This window comes from Haliotis rubra, unplaced genomic scaffold (genome assembly GCF_003918875.1).
Source record: "Haliotis rubra isolate DU_JTF1 unplaced genomic scaffold, ASM391887v1 Scf211, whole genome shotgun sequence".
NCBI classification, from domain to species: domain Eukaryota; kingdom Metazoa; phylum Mollusca; class Gastropoda; order Lepetellida; family Haliotidae; genus Haliotis; species Haliotis rubra.
Genome location: NW_025766126.1, coordinates 1065929 through 1089208, shown reverse-complemented (window position 1 = coordinate 1089208; position 23280 = coordinate 1065929). Strand labels below are relative to the sequence as shown.

The following is a 23280-nucleotide window of genomic DNA, read 5'->3' as shown; positions in this document are numbered from 1 at the left end:
ATGAAATGTTCTGAACCTTTAATATTTCACAGATTCACATTTCACAAATGTGCATCAAAACCTATGTCATTTATCACAGAAAAGTTACCATTCTCATATATGCTTTTGTAAAAAGTAACCTTATGTGTTAACGGACACAATATGTTGTCATAGTAATATACAACATAAAGAAGAATATCAAATGCTAAAACTATGGCTTACCACAGCTGAACTGCAGAATGTGTGACCTGATACACAAAATCTCAATAACCAATCTGTTAAAATCTTTTTTGTAGATATTATGTATGTTTTATTCTGAATACTGAGGAAACATACAAACTGAAGTTCATGCTTTATGTACCATTACACTTCCAACATAAAAGTCCGAAACGAATCCGGCTCTTCTACTTTTATGATAGTTGCGAAAAAACATGACGTGATTTTTTTTCATTTTAATGATCCAGCTCTATCTAAAAGAATCTTGTGGCTATATTATGTCGTGTTCCAACTGACTTTTATAGATCTGAGGTGGGAGAAATGTGTTAATTGGTCGCAGTATCCCGCCATCTTTGATATCAGAAAGTTAAAAGGTATCTCGTAAGTCTAGCAGGTAGTGAGGGCATGGGAGACAAAAAACAAACATAGAGTTAAAATACAAGTTTTGAGCCATCATCTCTGCAGGGCGCAATGCTAACACCTTCTGAAGGGGAACTTCAAAGGCGGCAAACATTTCCCTCGTAGAGTTAATGAGAGGAAATTGGAACTAAGCCGTACAATCCTTCACCAATACACATATGCTTGGGAGAAGAGACATGGGAGAGTTATGGAGAAGTCATTTAAAGCCGTGACGATTCTTTATGACCCATGAAACAGACTGGCATTAAAAAAGCTTTTGATAATTTGATGAAGCATTTTATGTTGTGATGAAGTTTTTGAACAATGAAGTGTACATGTGATGGAGTGTCTGTTAGAGTTATTGAGAAACTGATGGAAGCTGTGGTACTTGTTTATGGTCTTTGAAACAGCTAGTAAAAGGTGCTATGGAATGATATGCTGGTAGTTTTGGATCTTTTATCACAGAGAGTAGGATGTTTAATGAAAGTTTTGGTGAAATTAAGGATGATTATTATTGAGACATCATCGCAGACTCTGATACTTTTTTATTAAAAATTTAGAAATCTTTCACAGTTATTAAATATATCATATGATATATGTGAAGAAATAATAGTGAAAGTATCATAAGCAGTAACATTAAATAAAAACATGAATTTGTCAATAAGGTTCACAATACTCATTCACTCACTCACTCACTAACTCACTCACTCACTCACTCTGATTTACCAGAAACAGCCAGGTATAGGGCAGTCATATCATAACTCTGTCAGGTTCACTAAGGAACTTGTTATCATAGCTATGTGTTCATCTTACACTCAAATCAGAAAGTTATTTTAAGAAACAATAAATTTTCTTATTCACATCTGATGTTCAAATGATTTATAATATTTGTGATAAAGTGCAATGATTGCTATTAATTGACTCAAGTTGTAAAACTAAACTTTTGATCACAGCTTCAGCGATGTTAACTGTAAAATGTGTCGAACACTTGTTTGTTTTCTCTACATCGTGGTACATTTGTTTACAAAGTGGATATAAAAGATACAGTGTTTCCAGACAAAGAGGGTAAAGATAGTGAAGCAGGTGGTTAATTTGTGAGAAGATGTTGATTACTATCGGTTTTCTGCAGACAACCGTAGATTGTATGTTGTTTGAGCTAATGCCAAGAAACTACCGTACATAGTTATAAAGTTCTCTTTGAGTCTGCATAGGAACTAATTATATATTTCTGACTGAAACAAAAAATATGTTATATTATTAAGGCCTCATTGTTATTTTAATTTTGCATGAATGATTCCAAATATGACTTCAAAGAATATTTTATAACAAAATATTGTAAAAACAAAATTCAGCAGATATATCTGATGATTTCTGATCTTCTGAGAGAGAGAGAGAAAGAGAGGGAGGGAGGGAGAGAGAGAGAGAGAGAGAGAGAGAGAGAGAGAGAGAGACAGAGGGAGGGAGGGAGGGAGGGAGCTCTTTGCAGCTTATCTTGTCTGGAAATATTATTTTGCTGACATCTAAATCATTGCATGTTATTTCTTAAAGTAAAACTAAGGTTTACTCAGGTGTTTTTCTGAAAACAATTTGTAATGGAAAATGAAAACAGAGTACAATATACTTATAATGTGAAGTGTTGATGCAAATACACATAACAAAACACATCTACAGTTACTTCACTGGGCAAAGTTTGGAATTAATAAAAATAAACTTGAAGTGCATTTGTGATGCTTTTCCTTCCCATGCTTTATACAGGTGCAGATTGGTGGCTTGCTGAACATATTTAGTCCAGCTGCACCTCGTGATCATGTTTATCAGGAAAATTTGTAGCCGTAACACGTTTAAGCTTCCTTAATGATGAGCACAGCTACCAACATATGTTTCCTGTAGAGTATGGCATGCACATGTTGGGCCACAGACATATATCACACAGTCTAATATCATGTACCAGTTTACCCAAATAGTTTTTATTGAGATTCCTTCTAGATGCTTGGTATTTCTGAAATGACAAAGGGTTTAAGTTGATTGATCATGGACTCAAGAGCTTAGATGATGTCAGTTTGGTTTACAGGTTTAAGTTTGATTGGTCATAGACACAAGAGCTTAGATGATGTCAGTTTGGTTTACAGATTTAAGTTTGATTGATCATGGATTCAAGAACTTAGAGGATGTCAGTTTGGTTTACAGATTTAAGTTTGATTGATCATGGATTCAAGAACTTAGATAATGTCAATTTGGTTTACAGGTTTAAGTTTGATTGATCATGGATTCAAGAACTTAGATGATGTCAATTTGGTTTACAGATTTAAGTTTGATTGATCATGGATTCAAGAACTTAGATGATGTCAATTTGGTTTACAGGTTTAAGTTTGATTGATCATGGATTCAAGAACTTAGATGATGTCAATTTGGTTTACGGATTTCAGTTTGATTGGTCATGGACACAAGTACTTAGATGATGTCAATTTGGTTTGTGTGTCCTATAACTTGTCTAGTGAATGCAGTGATTCGATAATACACCTATGTGTATTGTAAAGGGTCCAGTGAATGCAGTGATTCGATAATACACCTATGTGTATTGTAAAGGGTCCAGTGAATGCAGTGATTCGATAATACACCTATGTGTATTGTAAAGGGTCCAGTGAATGCAGTGATTCGATAATACACCTATGTGTATTGTAAAGGGTCCAGTGAATGCAGTGATTCGATAATACACCTATGTGTATTGTAAAGGGTCTAGTGAATGCAGTGATTCGATAATACACCTATGTGTATTGTAAAGGGTCTAGTGAATGCAGTGATTCGATAATACACCTATGTGTATTGTAAAGGGTCCAGTGAATGCAGTGATTCGATAATACACCTGTATGTATTGTAAAGGGTCCAGTGAATGCAGTGATTCGATAATACACCTATGTGTATTGTAAAGGGTCCAGTGAATGCAGTGATTCGATAATACACCTGTGTGTATTGTAAAGGGTCCAGTGAATGCAGTGATTCGATAATACACCTATGTGTATTGTAAAGGGTCCAGTGAATGCAGTGATTCGATAATACACCTATGTGTATTGTAAAGGGTCCAGTGAATGCAGTGATTCGATAATACACCTATGTGTATTGTAAAGGGTCCAGTGAATGCAGTGATTCGATAATACACCTATATGTATTGTAAAGGGTCCAGTGAATGCAGTGATTCGATAATACACCTGTGTGTATTGTAAAGGGTCCAGTGAATGCAGTGATTCGATAATACACCTGTGTGTATTGTAAAGGGTCCAGTGAATGCAGTGATTCGATAATACACCTGTGTGTATTGTAAAGGGTCCAGTGAATGCAGTGATTCGATAATACACCTGTGTGTATTGTAAAGGGTCCAGTGAATGCAGTGATTCGATAATACACCTATGTGTACTGTAAAGGGTCCAGTGAATGCAGTGATTCAATAATACACCTGTGTGTATTGTAAAGGGTCCAGTGAATGCAGTGATTCCATAATACACCTATGTGTATTGTAAAGGGTCCATTCAATAATACACCTATGTGTATTGTAAAGGGTCCAGTGAATGCAGTGATTCGATAATACACCTATGTGTATCTGAACCTGGTCATCTCTCACAGTATCACACAGCATATCGTGATACATAACGGCAGGTTGCATGTTCCGATCTGAACCTGGTCATCTCTCACAGTATCACACAGCATATCGTGATACATAACGGCTGGCTGCATGTTCCGATCTGAACCTGGTCATCTCTCACAGTATCACACAGCATATCGTGATACATAACGACCGGTTGCATGTTCCGATCTGAACCTGGTCATCTCTCACAGTATCACACAGCATATCGTGATACATAACGGCAGGTTGCATGTTCCGATCTGAACCTGGTCATCTCTCACAGTATCACACAGCATATCGTGATACATAACGGCCGGTTGCATGTTCCTATCTGAACCTGGTCATCTCTCACAGTATCACACAGCATATCGTGATACATAACGGCCGGTTGCATGTTCCGATCTGAACTCTCTACTGTGTTAAGCCCAGCTGGCTGATGATGTATTGGCTACCTCAAGGCCATTGCTGCAGTCCTTGTGGTAATACATGGGCTGGAGTCAATAAAAAAACAAATCTCGCAGTTTTTGCTGATTTGGATGATCAAGTTTGAAGAACGAGGGCTTGTGCCTGGCAAGGGACAATTGTGACTCAGTTGTTCTTGCAAAGTAGGAATTGATGCCAAATGACAAGGCATCTGTATTTTGTTAACAAAGTTGATGTGCCAGAGTTGGAAAAAGGAGGTCGAGAGTTGGAACTACATGAATACACAATTTACATTAAATCCACATTAGTTAAGGATTTGTTAACATGATTTAGCATTAGCATGTGGCATTTACCATTCCCCATAACAGTTTCAGAAGTTTAGAGGTTGGCACAGATTCAACTGAACACACTGTATCACAAACCTGTAGATACATACACACGTTCACCACATAGTCTGTAAGTGTTCCCAGATTAAACTTGCTCAAGTCTCTAGTGCAATCATTATTTGTTTTAATCATAATTGTAGATATTTTAAATAATGGGAGTAAGATGTCCCTATTACAGACTGGTGTTCTGTCTGTGTACCTAGACTTGCCTATTGTGAGGATAGAATAAGACCATGGGTGTATCATTCAGTACAACCCGTGAAGATCCGGGTTAAAATGAACTTCAGTAACCTATGCTTGTTGTAAGAGGGGACTAACGGTATCGGGTGGTACAGCTTTGCTGACTTGGTTCTTACATGTCATTGTATCCCAATTGCTGTTGATCACTGGATTGTCTGGTCCATACTCGATTATTTATGCACCGCTGCCATATAGCTGAGTGTGGTGTAAAACTAAACTCACTCACACAGACCTAGAGCAAGGCTATTCACAGAATATGTTTTGAATTATCATCAAGAGTGAGTTCATTTTGTCCCAAAGTGTAAGTAAGTAGATTATTTTATATATTACCAATAGAAGTTTTTGTTGATAGTGTAGAAAAATCAAATGAGGGTTTGAGAAGTTTTTAAATATTTAGGCATGATAGTATTTATGGTCCTTTTGGTAATATCTCGTTTAAGTAGATGAAACTACTTGTTTGATGTTTGAACTTATATGTACTTTTTGTGGATGTGAATTCCAAAATTCTTGATGTATGTGAGACTTTTAAAAGATATGGCTTTTGTACATCAAAAGTTAAATGAGGAATTTATCAGGACAGATGTATCCTTTCTTACAAAAACAACCCCTAAGGCCATGGAAAGAAGAAATATTTATCACAAAAATATAATTATCACATATTTTTTTAAATTGACCAGATCACCAAGGTTTTTCTCAGCAGGCAATGAACTGGTTTTACACAATTAGCAACCACATCCCTTCACCAAGAACTGATCCATCTTCTGTGAAATCTTACAGCCTTCTTGGCATCTATAAAACCAATATAAAAACCAGATTTTCTACAGCAAACCAGACACTGTTTATATTGTCATATTACAATCTGGTGATGTGTGGTCCTGTGCATCGAGCTCAGGCCACAAATCAGTTGAAGTTAAGCAACGTTGGGTGTGCAGAGTCCTAGGATGGGTGTCCATGTTTGGCAGTTTGACTCCTGAGAGTTTCCAGGTCTTCAGTCCTGCCCCACAATGAAGCACATGTGATGCATGTGGTCTCACCTTAGGCAAGGGAGTTTGTTCAAAATTGCCTCTGTTCACCCAGCAGAATATGGGTACCCGGTGGGATAAGTCATGTGACTATAACTTTCTAGTGCCTTGGGTTATCCAGGGTAATAATGTGCAGTGCTATTCATTGTTAGCGCTATGAACATACCTGGTGTGGAGTTTGGCGCTATATAAGTGGACACATTATCATTATCATCATTATTATTATCATTATTACAATCTACAGTACAAACCAGAAACCTACTTTGAAGTGTCACTCATGACATGGCATCTGTCTCTACTGACACATGTCAAGGTGACCTCAACAAGATCATAATTCTAAACATTCTGCAAAAATACATTTGCAATATGTTCTTGTCTAGCAGCTAGCACCTTATGTCGGTATTGGTGGGAGGATATCCAATATGGATGAAGGCATTAAGATGAAAAGGATGTTGATTATCCAGGAAATGTCGTCTCCAACTGCAACAATATGTTGTTATTTTCTCTGGACAGACTGTGTATCTTCTGCAGTTCTACTTAGCAGTCATATTTCAAAAACATTCTACAAGTACAACAGATATAATTGATGTTTACAGTCTGGCAGAGGTACTTCTTAAGTACAAGGGGGTATTGAACATAGGATGATTTGCTCATTAGGGGGGGGAAAGAGTCAGAGAGGTGAAGGGTGGGGTGAATTAGTAAAGGGGGGGAAAATAGAGAATAGGAAGGTAAGATGAAAGGGTAGCAAGATGAAAAGGGGCTGAAAAGAAAATACCTTGATTATCCCAAATTGAAATGTCCTTTACGATTTCGTAATGGGGAGAGGGGAGAAGTGGGGTTGAGAGAGAAAGAGGTTACTGGAGGATGGAGGCAAAGATATTTAGACATTTTAGATCCCCATGCTATTTTGTGCTGGCACTCTTTTTGTCACAATACTTGCTTTCTTCAGTTGGGATGTGACCAGATCCATCTTGCTTATCTCACATTAAACTTTCACCTCACTCAACACTTTCTCTTGGTGTGGAACATCTGAGCAACAACCAATCTGAATCTACATTCAAAATCATGGCCTCATCCAACCATCCCCAAGCGTATTAAGGGTCAGAGTGAACTTCGCTTGAGACTGAGTCTCAAACCAGGAGATAGGAGGATTTGATGCTACAAGACATTCTGGTGGACCTGGAATCTGATCTCACACATATGTTTGATACGAGTTATCACAAATCGGTTTCTCACCCATAGGTGATAAGGAAACTGGGATAAGATGAAGTAAGGATGTCGATATTGGATGAGATAGTGGTAGGAAGATTTGATGATGGTGATGATGACAATGATGACAACGATGATGATTATGATGATGACAACGATGATGATGATGACGACGACGATGATGATGATGATGATGATGACGACGATGATGATGATACACCGATGCCAGGATTATGTCAGGACAAACTGTAAACTGCTGCTGACATAGGAATTCAGATTATTTTAGTTATTGCATTAATTTTTTTTTAAATCATCCTTTAATGCATCATCAAATGGCAACAGCTGAATTATATATTCAGCAGATAGATTTCTTTTTTTAAATTCATCTTCAGCTTCAACAGCTCCCTTGAGACTTGGCAACAGCTGTTGCTACAGCCTTGGTACATTAAAAGATCACTCCCTCCTTGAGAGCTGTAATGATTAGTCGCCCTTGAAAACTTTTTATGGGTTTGCAAAGGGTCTTAGTCTCTGACCCATGTTCTAGTCATTAAGAGACTCAAGGCTTTAAACCTCTGTTCAAGATTGAAACTTACAAATTAGTTGTCCATGAACTCTTATGCCATCATGCTACAGAGGCATGAGAGCAAGAACCATGGGTTTCAGATACCTTTCAGAATTATCCTGCATCGGTTTGCCAGTTTGTGTGATCTTTACAATAATGATTTTGTTTCCAGACATTAATATAAGAAAGGAGTAAAACATTGGGCTTTCTAAATTGTTTTCTAAATGTAGAAGGTTCTTTGGTTTGAACCTGTTTTTCCAATTACATTAAAAACACTGTACAGAGATGACGCTGGAAGTTTACATGGCTATATTTGTCTTGGTTTGTTGATGCGGGAAGCTGATAGGCAGCCCTTAAGTACCAATGGTCTTCAAGAAGTATTCTCAAAACAGCCGGTATGGTTTCTGAAAACACTGCTGAAATCTGATCATTGTTATGACAAACAGAGATTTTATGTTTGTGTTGAAAGTAATAGATCAAATTAAGTGCTATCTCATACCTGAGTTTTCATAAGTTAGATGACTGTTTCTGGTTTCGGCAGTTGAGATATTGTGACATGCCTATCTTTGTTTTCAATTATTCTTGTAGTGTATGGGCTTGTTTGGGTGTCTAGCGGTTTGTTTTGGAATATAGTTAAAGGTTTATGACCTGTCAGGATGTGTTGAGTGCTTAATGTGAAACTGTGAAATGTGAAACTGTTCATTAAGGCAAACTGTTAAAACAATCTGTGTAAGTCATGGAACTATTAGGGAGACTGTGAATACATGCTGGTATTTTGGACACATTCTAGATTTAAACTGTTTGAGAGGCATTCTAGAAGTTGTAAGTAATAGGGATGACAATGTCTTTATGGATGATCACCTTCTTTATTGTACAATAGCGACGTTTGGGTATAGATACTTATACCGTTTAGATTTACATTGGCAATGGTTATAGACTGATGTGTTCTGTACCCAAGCATGTGAGTGAGTTTAGTTTTATGCCACACTCAGCAATATTCCAGCTATATGGCGACAGTCTGTAAATAATCAAGTCTGGACCAGACAATCCAGTGATCAACAGCATGAGCATCGCTCTGCGCAATTGGGAACCGATGACATGTGTCAACCAAGTCAGTGAGCCTGACCACCCGATCTTGTTAGTCGCCTCTTATGACAAGCATGGGTTACTGAAGATCAATGTTCTAACCCGGACCTTCACAGGTACCCAAGCATGTGGCTTTCACTAAACTGGTACATGAGGTTCCACTTTGGGCTGTATTTGACAATAACTCTACTCACCATGGCGTAACTGAAATATGGTTATGCTATATTATAACCTATTACTTCTTCAATGAAACACCAATATGTTACTGTATCTGTTCAAGTTACTTCTAAATCTTTTGATGAACACATTATAGATTTATGTCTTGCCTCAATATTAGATACATATTATGGATAGTGTGTCAGACAGTGATAGATCAGTGGTTCCTGATCTCTTGCTACCAGAGTCCCGATCCACAAAGCGTTCGTAGCCCTACAGGGTAAACTGTAGAGTTTTGACAGGTTGTAACAATACAAATGCTGTGTGGATGGGGACCTAGAAGATATTCACCTGATGAAGGAGCAAGAATTAGCTCCAAAACATCATGATAAAGAATAAAAAGAAATTGTTATCCATAAAGTGTGTCATGTATTCAGAGTGAGTGAGTGAGTGGGGTTTTACGCTGCTTTTAGCAATATTCCAGCAATATCATGGCGGGTGACACCAGAAATGGGCTTCACACATTGTACCCATGTGGGGAATCGAACCCGGGTCTTCGGAGTGACGAGCGAACGTTTTAACCACTTGGCTACCCAACCACCCTGTAATCAGAACATATGTTAAAGTATACATTGTTGTGATCAGTACTAACAGTACTGGTCAGTGTATAGTCAGCACAATGTGCCTTTGGGGGACGTGTAACTCTGGCATGGTATTTCTGGGGGCTGTACAACCAACAGAGGTCCAGACTTGTACCAGCAAAATGGTCTTTCTTCATCATGATGTCAACCCCCATTTCCCCTCATCTCACATTTATCTTTGTTTGTCCGTGTGGAGGCTGTGTGGTAATTGTTTACTTGCAATGTGTTCCAGGCTAATGTGGTAGGGGCGGCTGGATGTCTTTGAGCCACAGTTTGCAGTACAGTAATGACAGGATCTGAAGATGCCTGATTCAATTCCTGGATTTAACCTAATCATGATTCTTAGTTCCTCATCAGCGTTATAACCACACTTGTGGATGTGACTTACCATATTTTCCTGAGTATAGTGTGCACCCATGCATAATATCATTGTTTTTATCGAGTGTTATGTACATGCACAGTCTTAAAATTACATGTTTACCTTTCATTGGATTCAGGTATCAACAAACACAAATTAACAAAAAAGAAATTTGAGAAAGAATATCACTAAACACAAAGTTTTACCATTTAAAATATATCTCCAAGTTGGTAAAGGTTTCAGGCCTAAATCAGCTTGCCTCCTCTTTAAGCTGACAGACTGTTATAGATGAAATACTGTTTAAAGGAACATTGGAAGAATTTACTACCGGTATTCACTAAAAAGGTACAGTAAAATTTGTTTACAAGAAACAAGCTTATGAAGAGTTGATGAATATAAGGAACATGTGGTCCTGGCCATTTGCTGTACATTATATCATGTGAAAGTCGAAAGTATTTTACGAAAACGGTTATAGTTTACTAAAATAGTTGTTCCTTAGAGTTGATTATAACCATAGCTGAATGTATGTTTTTGTGTATTGTTTTTCAAAACCTGACTTCCCATTAGAGGTAAAGGCAGAATTATCACAATGATCATGTCAGTAACAGATGCATCTTCACGGAGTGAGAATATAATACAGCCCCAGAAGAACATTGAAAGATCACCTTTCAGTTATTGATGGTCATGTTGCATTTCTATTCTGATAATTTTTCTTTTTTCACCAGAACAGCAAAATGATATTGACCACAACCTGCATTCCTTTACGTATGCAATGTGGCATCCAACTAACGTACTCCGTTCATTGCCTGCCACACCTCTGTTTTTCATGTCCTCGACCAAATTACTTTTCAGATTAGGAGAATGAACTGTCACGAAGGCTGACCTGTTGGTAACAGTCTAGATCTAAAGCTCAGGCATTTCTTCATTCCAGAATAACCTTGAGATTTGTCTTTGCAAGGATTGCCTTCTTCTTGAATTATTCAATACAGGAAATTGCATATAAATTTGATAGTAGCAAGATATTCTCAGAGTGGGCTGGTTACCTGTTAGGAGCTTGGCATTTTCTCAGCGTTCTCTTGTTAAGTATTGGCAAAATTGATTTTGTCTGCATCAGGGTTTAAGTGTGTTTGATATGTGATTTGAGAACCTGTATATTTGGTCTGTCTGATGAAAGAATTCTTTTGGGAGGAATCATCAAGCTTAATGCAGAAGCAGCCAAAATGGGAATGCTCATTTGCTGCCCTTTAATTCATAATTAAATAAAAAGGATGTCTTAAAAGATTTATTATTGGGTTTTTTTTTTTGAAAGTGTAAAGAAATTTGATGTATTGATTTTCTTGTTTCAGCATTTTTTATGTCTACGTGGAACATTTTTGTTTAAAAATCATACTTCCGTTGTTCGGAAACTCGAGCGATAATGATGCCAAGGAATGGCGTGATCACACAAGGGTTGTACTCTTGCCATAACAAAATCAGGTTTTGACACGAAAAAGTCAAGAAAAAACTACAAGACTGTAACACTTCACAGAAATCAATGCCAGGAAAAAAGTAGTGTCTGACGAAAAAAAGACTTAAAAAATGGATGGTATGTTTTTAGAGTGAGATATTGCAGTCCTAGGTTTCAGATGAGAGAGTCAGGAGGCAGACAGGAACACTGATCAGCTTGCTGTGCCAGACTCAGATGATTGTGGCTTCAGGGGCTCCACAGATGGGGGGTTACGGTCTACTTACTTCCCTTTGTAACCACACGCTGTGCCAATGTCACTGTCAGCATTGGTAGCAGTCAGTTTTGCCATCTGTTACTATTTTCCTGAATATCTGTCATTTGTTACATTTGACAGAAGGGAAGTCTGTTTTTGAAGTGGGTGGGTGAGTGAGTGAGTGAGTGAGTGAGTGAGTGAGTGAGTGTTGCTTAATACTGTGTCAGCAATTTTGCAGCTATTCTCCACAATGTTTTTGAAGTCATATCGTCCTAAATTTGTTTTATGTCTTACGACACTCTTTCACTTTTTAATTATTTTTCAAACATCTAATCACACCTTGTAATATCAAAACAACATACAGATATAAATGATACTGTCTTGTTGCCATGTTGCTCCACAATCCTGTGATGCTAACGTCAGAAGCCATATACAGCTATATAGTCTCTGATAGCATCAAGCACCTTTCATCAGGGACCAAATATCTTAAGTATGGTGAACTTTCATCAAGTGGGGCTGGCAAAGAACCTAAACCATTTTATATGCCATTTATGTTGATATCATTTGCTTCTCCGGTCACTGAAACTATATTGCCCTTTGCAAAGATTTTCTACTTAATCTTACTGATATAAGTCTTATCTTGTACATCGCTAATTCCCGTCACGCGGGAAGCCCTTACAAATGTCTCTACTAGTTGAGGTTACATTAAAGAACTGGTCCTGGATTCACATCAGTCAACATGTGCTTTAGTGGTGATACAAGGGCAGGCACTTCCAGGCTGCAGTCTTCTACTTTTTATATGCATGAGAATGTGAAATAGATTGATGAACATTTGACATGTGACACATGGAATGTGCTATCATCATTAACCAGTCTAATTGCTGGGAAGCTGGGGTTTTTTTCTGCAGAAACATCTGATTTTATTGTGTTTTGGTTTGACATTCTCATCGCTAAGGCTGTGACAAATCAGCTGTTTTATTCTATGTTGCCGTAAGTCTGTACAAGATGTCATTTGGTTTATGCTTGTTTTGAGGAATAATATTGGTGTTCTACCATGTCATTTTAAAATCCTGCATTTAACCTGGTCCACCAGTGTTATCACACCTGAGTTATACCATCATTTTATTGCTTACATGAATGAAACTATGTATTCAGGAACACACCTGCCTGTTTGGCATTTTCCAGTACCGGTATCACTTCACCTGCCGTGGTCCCTGCATTGTTTGTAGTGGCAACATCAAATACTTCAAAGTGTTATGTAATGTTTGGTAGCAACAACACAGGTTTATTGTTGACCCGAGGGGTGGTAGGGTAGCCTAATGGTTAAAGCGCTCGCATATCACACTGAAGATCCAGGTTCGAATCCCTACATGGTACAATGTGTGAAGCCCATTTCTGGTGTCCCTCGTCATGATATTGCTTGAATATTGCTCAAAGCGGCGTAAAACCATACTCACTTAATCCTGTTATCTCAAAGGATGAAAACAATTCAGATGATGCAGAAGATAACAAATATCAGGCTCAAATAGTACATCAATAAATATCATAAATAGAACCCTTCATGTTGCAAATGTAGCAAGAAAACTTGTGGGCACTCTAGATTAATATTATGTTCATTTTAAACATGTACTTTTAATAGTTACAATTCAAATCAAGATGTTTTTACACATTGTCAAATAACTTTGAATTCTTTTTTAATTTGATTTTTCATTGACTTGAAGTCAACGATTTTACTTTCATATTGACAAAATTGTTCAGACACATTTGTAAAGCAAGAACAAAAAGGTATGGTCTTAAATTTGGGATAATTCTAACTTTTTGTATCCTTTATAGACCTCAGCTGATTCTGACATAGAACACTGCAGCTTTCATTTGGCTTTAATTAGTTTTATTCATGTTCAGTTTTTCCTAGCTCTGAAATATAGGGAACTGGAAAAATATATCCATATTCTAATTTGGTTATTGTTTCCCCCCGAGAGTTAAAATAAAATGAATGTACAATCCTAACCTCATATCCTCCCGCTATTGCCTTGTGTTGAAATCCATTTCACCAGAAATACAATATAACGGCCCCACTGGGAGTTAACAATCATACACTCTACAGTTTATGGTAATTGCTGTGCTTGTGGCCACCATGATCAGTACCATGTAAGTTTCAGATGTTAAGTGACACATGAAGGCTTCATGATGGCTCACAATGGAAGGAGCTTGTTGATTTCATGTGTCTGGTCGTTTATTGCAGTTTATCTACGTATATTCAATATTGCAGCTACAAGGAATTCACAGCACATAAAACACTCATTTCCTCCTCCCCAGACGTAAATAAACTCGATTACATGACTGGCTATCATATTTGTTTAATTAAATGTGAAGGGTTTAAAACTGACATCACAAGCCATGCACCAAGTGATTGCCAGATTGCTGAAGTATCAAGTTAGGGATTGGTCATTTACTATAAGGGAGGGTGGGAAGTGGGGAGAAATAGATGGAAAATATAACAAAATGTCAACGAAAAAGGCGATGTTGCCAAAATTTATACTCATTGTATAAGGGGTCATTTATGATAGGGAGGGGTCATGAAAAAATCTGACATAATACGGAGGTCAGCAGAATATGACTCGGTCATAAGAACAAATTCCTCCCATCACCCCTCAAATGAATGACCAGTTCCTTATGGTTCAGATAATCTATTTATCTTTTGAAACTTCAAAGACTGATATATGAAAACATAGATTAATAAAATATAAACAAGGAATTTTGCCATTTATAAATTGCACCTAGAATGACCGATTATCATGTAAAGTATGAGAGGAATTCCATGTAGCATTTTCCTGTGGTGTTCACCGAAATGTTCGGCTTTGATGTACTTGATGCAGTGTATCAGAATTATGGATGTAGAGACATCCTTTCAGATACCAAACTTTTGCAATCAAGTGAGTGCTGTGTAAACTCCAGCCCAAGTGTACTTGGAGATAACTATGTGTGTATACTACTGGAAAAGATTTTGTCCCGAGATACACTGGGGAATTACTTTTGTATTATCAGGTGATACACACATGTACTGCTGAGTGTTTTTACTTTGTAGTTTTTTATCAAATAAAATAATCCTCATGTGAATCTTGTAGCATTTAATGGTATACATTTATTATCCCCCGCAACGCGTTTTGCGGGGAGTATTAAAATGGACTCCGTCCGTCCGTCCGTGCACATTTGTCTTTTCCGGAGCAAAACTCTAAAAGCATTCAATTTTTCTTCACCAAACTTGGCACATACATTGATCTGGTGGTGTACTGGTGCCTTTTGGCAGTTTTGGTATTCTGAATAAAATATTTTTGGCTTTTCCATGGCAACAAGTTCGACTTAGACTGAAATTGGTGGTAGTGCTCTTTTCCAGAGCAGAACTCTAAAAGCATTCAATATTTCTTCACCAAACTTGGCACATAGATAGATCTGGTGGTGTACTGGTGCCTTTTGGCAGTTTTGGAATTCTGAATAAAATATTTTTGGCGTTTCCATGGCAACAAGTTCGACTGAGACTGAAATTGGTGATAGTGCTCCTTTCAATGCTCTCCTTCCACTTTTCTATATACACACCTAAATATTTGACATAATCATAACTCGTAGACATAATCATAAAGAGTATTTTGCCATTGCGGGGGATATTGATGACTTTGTCTTCTTGTTAACATTGGTTTGTTCAGTAAAAATGAGAGATTAATGCATTACTCGTTACCATTTGGTACAATCTCAAGATAACATATTTTAATTATGTGGAAAATTAAGTAAATGTACAAAACTAGTTTTGTTTTCTTCATATATATATATATATATATATATATATATATATATATATATATATATATTGGCACAACATCACAAGCTATGTTGTTATGAGTGTGAGGTTTTGCCCTGAGTCTGTCTACATCCCTTTTCATATAAGCGACAGAGTCATGGGTAGCTCAGTAGTCTATGGTAAGCAATTCAATGAACAGAGTTGTATCCCTTTGCCATGTTAGGATCTGCCTATTAACAATTTGAATCATGCATTACCTCTATTATTGACCTTGGTATCAGCACCAGAACTTACTGGTGTGACAAAAGTGGAAATGAAATATCAATGACCTGTGTCACACTGAGATGAAGTCCATCAGTAAGCAAATATGTCATTCAACTGAAATATTTTTCACTCACTCACTCACTCACTCATGATACACCCCTTGTGTTTCAGTTGCCCCCATGTGCCTCTATCCCAGCTCCCCACTGCCAGTGTCATCATCTGCTTTCACAACGAGGCTGCGTCCGTGTTGCTGAGGACAGTCAGCAGCGTCATCATGAGGTCAACACCATCACTGTTGAAGGAGGTCATACTAGTTGATGACAACAGCACTAAAGGTGAGTGACGACATGTCATGCTTCTTGGATTGTGGTTCCAGTCCATTGCCTTTTGGTGTTTTCATCCTAAAGTGATATTGTTAAGATTAATGGATCAGCCAAACCTTAAATGTTGAACATTTTAAAATATCAATATATTTTTTGTAACTGCTAACTGCAAACATTGACAATAGTACTGTGGCAGATAGTACCTCTGGAACCTTCCAATGAAGATGTCCTGGCAAACACTAACACATCCTTGATTCAGCTGCTGTAGAAGCAGTTGGTGACTCAAGGGGAGTTAGATCTCATTGTCTGATATAATTAGGAATGTTTTCTGATTGGATGCCCACATATTTCCTCAAGACATTTATTCTTGTGATCAAAAGAAATGACCAGGTACATGATTAATGTTACTTTGTTTCCTCCATTTGGCTTCAAAACTTCAAGGATAGTCGATAATGGTAAACCAATTAATTGTTCCTAATTGTCCAGGGCTCCAGATAAGGACCGTATGGGCGTATGTACGGATATATACGGTAGGAAATAATTTAGAAAACGTAGCAGATACACACCACAGCAATGGTGTACGGTCTTGGAATCATTTACAGATATATTTATCTGAAAAAAGTATTGTTTTATTGTCTATTGACCTGTTTACACAAGAGTAGCAATGTTGTGGTCCATATATGAAAAGAAACACAAGATTACTGATACTCCATTAAATTCCATTCAGTACTCTAAATGTACTCTTATTGTCTTCCAGGACTCCTATATTGAAAAAATAAGGAGTATGTACTCCTGATGATGAAATATTATCTGGAGTCCTGTTGTCATCAGACATATATCATCATTTCTAAGGAACGGTAATCAAAGACATCATTCTACATTTAAAACATTTAGGTTGCCTCACGGTTTACTGTAATGGTACTACTAACTGTACTTCCTCAAGGAAAGGTATCTGTTTCTTCATAGTCGGCATCTTTAGATTGCTGGTGTTTTTCACAATTCTGTCATTACCTCCCCTTACCATGGACCTATTGTAATGATTTGATTGCTAAAAATAGTGACTTATATATTGAAAATGAGGGGCGCTGGGGTGGCCTAGTGGTTAAAGCGTTCGCTTATCACTCCGAAGACCAGGGTTCGATTCCCCACATGGGTACAATGTGTGAAGCCCATTTCTGGTGTCCCTGGCCTTGATATTGCTGGAATATTGCTAAAAGTGACGTAAAACCCTACTCACTCACTTACTGTATTAAAAGGCATTTGTATACTCATGCAGCAGACTCATTGTGTAAACATCATAAAACATTGGTCTGATGATTTTAGAAAATTTTTGCTGATATTCTTTAGTGCATAGTTTATGATTCCTGGTCTCTCCAGTGTGTCCCTTCCACAGCTCGTTCTGGGCCTCCTGGGTAGCTGGGGAGCAGTGGTCTCTCAGACAATATCCATTGTTCCAGCTATCACTAGCTGACCCTACTAGCTTGCACTGCAACATGGTGCTTTGATGTAAAATTATTTTCCAAAGTTCTCTCCTAATCTGCACTGAACCATTTGATACAGGGTAGGATGATGCTGATAGCCGACCCATCTGGGAGATGCTCATATGGTATCATCATTGTCATCCGTCTCTGAAGCTACTCACATGGAAAAACTCATATTTGTGATAATGCTGTTGCAGAAACCTGATTTATAAGGGCTGTTCTAATTAACAGAAACAGAAAGTATTCTTGCTATTCCCACAGGGTCCAACTGGCATTTTATCAATCCATGATGTGTACTCATGTCCTCTTACCTGGGGCATGTTGTGAGGGAAACAGTATTCTGTCTGTTTACTTCTTCAGGAACATATCAATCATCTTGAAATAACACCAGCAGATGAGACAATCCCATACCGATATCCTAACAGCAGATCGGAATCAAATGTCCTTCAAACAGATCCTCCTGTGTGTAAGCGTGTGCAGCCATTAGAAGTCTCTCTTTACATCTATAAATCTTATCTTGTGTAAATCTGTCTGATAAAAAATCTATATCACCTCATAAAAAAATTCTTCCGTCTATTTTGAACCCAAGTGATCCCCAGACAGGAAACACTTGTAAAAATATTAGTTTTTGTTGCGGTCTTCTTCCCGTATTTCAACACCCAAGTATCTACAAATAATTCCTCCCCAGATGATCGTTATTTAGTTACTAAAATAATCCCTGCCTGCAAACAAACAATGGTAGTCCTGGGGTGGCAATGAGCAGCTGGCCAAACAAGGAGCAGCATGTTCAGGGGAGGGTCTGGTGGCTGGGTTTGGTGGTCCTTTCCCTCATAAATGCGCTATCTCATCCAACTGGTGCTTGGAAGCTAATTTGTGATACTTTTGATGACCATCAAAACGTGCCTTCAATGGCCTTCAGATCATGGGAGGCTGGTTGACACAGTTGATCATTTGTTTGTTTTCCATCTTGAAGGTCTGAGCTTGTGGATGTCGGTACATTCATCTTTGGTTATGCAGTATAGAGTGTCTTCCTTCCAGGACAACAAATACCCTGGGTCCATTTGTTACCGAAGCTTTGTTTTGAGCCCAGTTTCAATCGCACAATGCTAAATATGGCAGAGCTATCAAATTACTGTCATGAATGAGAGATGCTCCATGCTCATTTTGTGAATAAACAAGAGGACGATGCTGCCATGAAATCATGCTCTGGTGGTCATTGGTTCCAGGGTATTATCATGATTAGAATGGAAATATATTATACTGGCTAATTCAAGAATGGGTCCCATTATTGTCAAGCCATTGTTTTTTTAATCATTTTCTAACCTTCAGACATTTTGTATATGGATTGAAAACTGGGAAAGCAGGATCAACAGGCGGGGAACACATATTTTCCCATCCATGTCTGACCCGAGATGATAAGGTTATCTGGAATATTCAGAATGACCCGTGTTTGTTTAAGCCTGACAATGTTCAGAGGGTCCAATGTTTGGCTTAAATGACTTCTTAAATGGAAAAAGACTAAAAAAATGTCCTCATTATTCTTCCATTTGAGAATATATAAAGAATTGATAAAAGAAAGCTTCCATTATGGCTATCAGGTGAAATAGATTAGCTGGTATATTTCAAAATAATCATTCTCTACTCATACACACCTGTACCAGCAAAAACGGTAAAAATATAAGTAAGGAAGCTCCAGAGCAGCTCCTGAAGTTTTACTATCTATATAGAGAGCCAGATACGGCTGTGAGGAGTATATGCATTCCCACAAATGTGTGATGTCATACTTGGTGGTTAGAGTGTCATACAGACCCTGAAACAAATATATCCAAGAAAGCCCATGTAAGTCTAGAATATGAGGCAAGTCTAGATGACCACTGTTTTGAAACTGAAGAAAGTCTTTGGGCTCCTTTTTGTTATATTTTATGATTATAATTAGGGAACATTTTTTTTGTGCAGTATGTTCATTTCTATAACCAGATGTTAGTCTAACTTTGTGATGGCTTTAATGAATGGGTGAGTGAGTGGGTTTAGTTTTACGCCACTTTTAGCAATATACCAGCAATATCATGGCGGGGGACTTTAATGATGTGGTGGTGGTGGAATTGGGTTTAACGTTGTGCTTGAGAATATTTCGCTCATATGACGATGTGCATGCGTGTGTATGTGTATGTGCGGCTGCTTGTACTAGCCCAGACTGAAGCTGGTTTTATAGTGCTAGCCCACTGTGATACCATGCCGCAGTGAAGCATGAATACCCCACTCAGACACATTATACTGACTCCAAGCCAACCAGTCCTTGATGTACCCATTAATGCCGAGCGCCAGGCAGGGACCAACAAGTACCATATTTTAACGTCTTTTGGTATGACGCAGTCGGGGATCGAACCCACACGACCTTCCGCACTCCGGGCGGACGCTCTAACCACTACACCACGGAGGCAGTTGGGACTTTAATGAATGAGAATGAGACAGTAAAACATTAAGTTCAACTTCATCTACTACAAACAAAAACAGCATGCATTGGCAATATGAACAAAATGCAAACAGAATCTTTAAACTGAGACCATTGTTTTGTTCTTAGCATATTCACGTTACACTTATTTAATTTCTACAGGAGTGGTATTAAGATAAAACTTGTTGGACGTTAAGCAGTTCAACCCAGTAAAATTCAGGTCTAAAGAAGCAAACAAACTTCCAGTTTCGTAGGTCATCCATATGCATTTCATTCCGTGGAAAAGGAACGCTAAAAAAATCGACACGATTAAACAGAACATGTGGAAAGTGCTCTATAACAACAGCATGTGCATCCCACTAAACAGAACAAGACCCCTTGTATACAGACATTTCATATAGCATGTGCTCGGTGTGAAACCTACATGTTATTTTGACAAGTCGTCAATCACGCTTGATGATATTTATCTAAGAATCTATCTGCGATGTCTGCTGGTATTTACACAAGAATAATCTTCCGCCACCCAGAACCATTATGGTATTTATGTGCCATGTTTCTCTGAAATGGCAATGCTAATCCAATTGCTGAAACTGACATGATCTAAGTACACAACCAAGCCTTCTACATCATGGGACCAGCACCATACTGATGAAATTAACGTGCGCTGCTAAATTTTCATTTCCTAATAATTACATCAACCACGACTTAATTTGTTTTATATAGAAAATGGGTTGTAACAGCCTCGGTCTATAACGTGAAGACGGGAGAAATGAGGTGCATCCCGCAAATAATGTATTAAATGAAAATAAACAGCAGTAATGAACAACTCGCAATTACTTTGTCAAAAGATGATTCAATTACAAGAACAACAGGATAAAATAAAGTGCTTCTCTTGGTAAAAATAAACATGGAAGCATGGCAGCTGTCTTCTAAATGAGAAAATGGTACTTGAATAAGTTTGGTTTAGTGAGGGCATTGCAGTTAACTAAGAGAGACCAACATGAATGTGCTTTTTTCTGTAGATTCCTGATTGAGGTCCTGAAAGTTCATTTTTGCTGGGAGAGCAGTATCAATTTTCTGTCTTGTTATTTTTTCAGGGAATTATTTTTAAATAGAATTACAAGGGGGGGGGGGGGGACTGAAAAGTTTTGAACCTATGATTGACTGCATTGATAGAGCTGATTAGTTTTCTACATGGTTCTTATCAGGTCTGTACACTTCTCCCAAAGATGCTAAAGTTCCTGTTCCTGGTACAGAGAGGTGTAGATAGTCCTCTGCGGAGGAAAAGATTTCCTAAGCATTTGCCCAATTCTTGACAGACAGTTTATTCTTCAAGTTTGGGAAGAGATTGAAATCTGATGGCGATTAATCTGGTGGATTTTCATAAACTACAGAGCCACATCAAGAACTAACTTGCTGCATTGTCCTAGTGGGCTGACACATCCTCAGTGCGCCTTTCACAAAGTTTAGCTGGGCAGTTCAGATTTAGTTGCCTCAGCTGATGAGAATAAAACTGGTTGTTAATGGTCTGAGCTTTCAGAAGGTTGTCCACCAGTATGACTGAAGCCATATACTCGACAGCTAATGGAACAGACTTTGCCGTTCTTGGTGGAGGGGATTACTCAGTTAACTCAAGTAGCATCCATGGTGACAAATTGCTAAAACTCACCTTGGTCTGCTGCAAGATACTGTAAATTCCCACTTTCGCCATTTTCATAAACAGAGAATATTAAGTCATTTTGCTGCCTTTATTTTAATTTGGTTCTTATGCAGCCTGTGAACAAAAACAGTATTGTATTTATCATGTGCAAATTGTTAATGGTGTACTATACATCCTCAATACTTAGCCCCGTGCGTTTTTAGCCATCACTAGAAGTGGTGGGATAGCCTAGTGGTTAAAGCATTCGCTCGTCATGCCGGAGACCCAAGATTGATTCCCCACATATGTGAAGCCCTTTTCTGGTGTCCCCCGCCACGATATTGCTGGAATATTGCTAAAAGCAACGTAAAACCACACTCACTCACTCAGCCATCTCTTTATCTTTCTGTGATGACCTTCTCAAAGCATAAATCTGTCTATTCAGCGATAACCTTCCTTAGCAGCGTATACTTATCTCTGTGTGATGACCTCCTCACAGGCCAACAACTGACCACCCTGTGATAATCTCCCACGCTTACACCTTTGTTTGAATCAGTTGCATTTAACTATGCGTATATGTTCTTCTTTAATATTTTTTACATATCACCTCCCCTTAATATATTTTTATTTGACCTATAATGTAATGAACTCCTTTAAAATAAATAACATTTTTAATAAGATTTTGTTTGAACAGATATAAATGTTTAAAACAATTGTTTGTCTTTATGTCACCTCCTTGAGAGCAAACAACATTTTACGGGACCATGTTTAAAAGAAAGTATCTTTTTCTATTACTTTTGGACGGTGGGATAGCCTAGTGGTTAAAGCATTCACTCGTCAAGCTGAAATCCTGGGTTCGATTCCCCACATAGATACAATGCGGGAAGCCAGTTTTTGGTGTCCCCTGCCATGACATTGCTGGAATATTGTTAAAAGCGGCGTAAAACTAAACTCACTTACTCACTCTATGACCTTTCCTCTTAGAAAGGATGCCCTATTTGTCTTAGATGTGTCCTTGAAATGGATGTAGAGACGCCTGAGTTCTTGGACTGTTGCTGCAAACATCTCTGTTTCAACTCCACACATCAAATCCTTCCTGTGGATCGAGTAGAAATGCGTTTGCCCATATCTCCTTTCTCTTCTGATCTCACTCAAATATTGATCTCCCCTTTCATGTTCTGTGAGATTTTTCTGAAAAATGAATGTTTCTCTTCCTGAATACAATCCGGACAAGCAGATGTCTTCATTGTATCTTAGTGCCGTTCCCCATGGAAGCTTTGGCCATAAGATATCATAACACTCAGCATGACAGACAAATCATTTTTTTAATCC

The 23280-nt window shown here is 38.0% G+C and overlaps 1 protein-coding gene across 1 annotated transcript in view; it reads left to right on the top strand.

Annotated features, from left to right (window-relative positions):
- LOC124276672 (inactive polypeptide N-acetylgalactosaminyltransferase-like protein 5) overlaps window positions 1-23280 on the top strand; it is a 107241-nt gene that overhangs the window by 48618 nt on the left and 35343 nt on the right. Inside the window, exon 4 of the mRNA XM_046712312.1 lies at window positions 16225-16388. Coding sequence (XP_046568268.1) covers window positions 16225-16388 — 164 coding nt within the window. The remainder of the gene's footprint in view (window positions 1-16224; window positions 16389-23280) is intronic.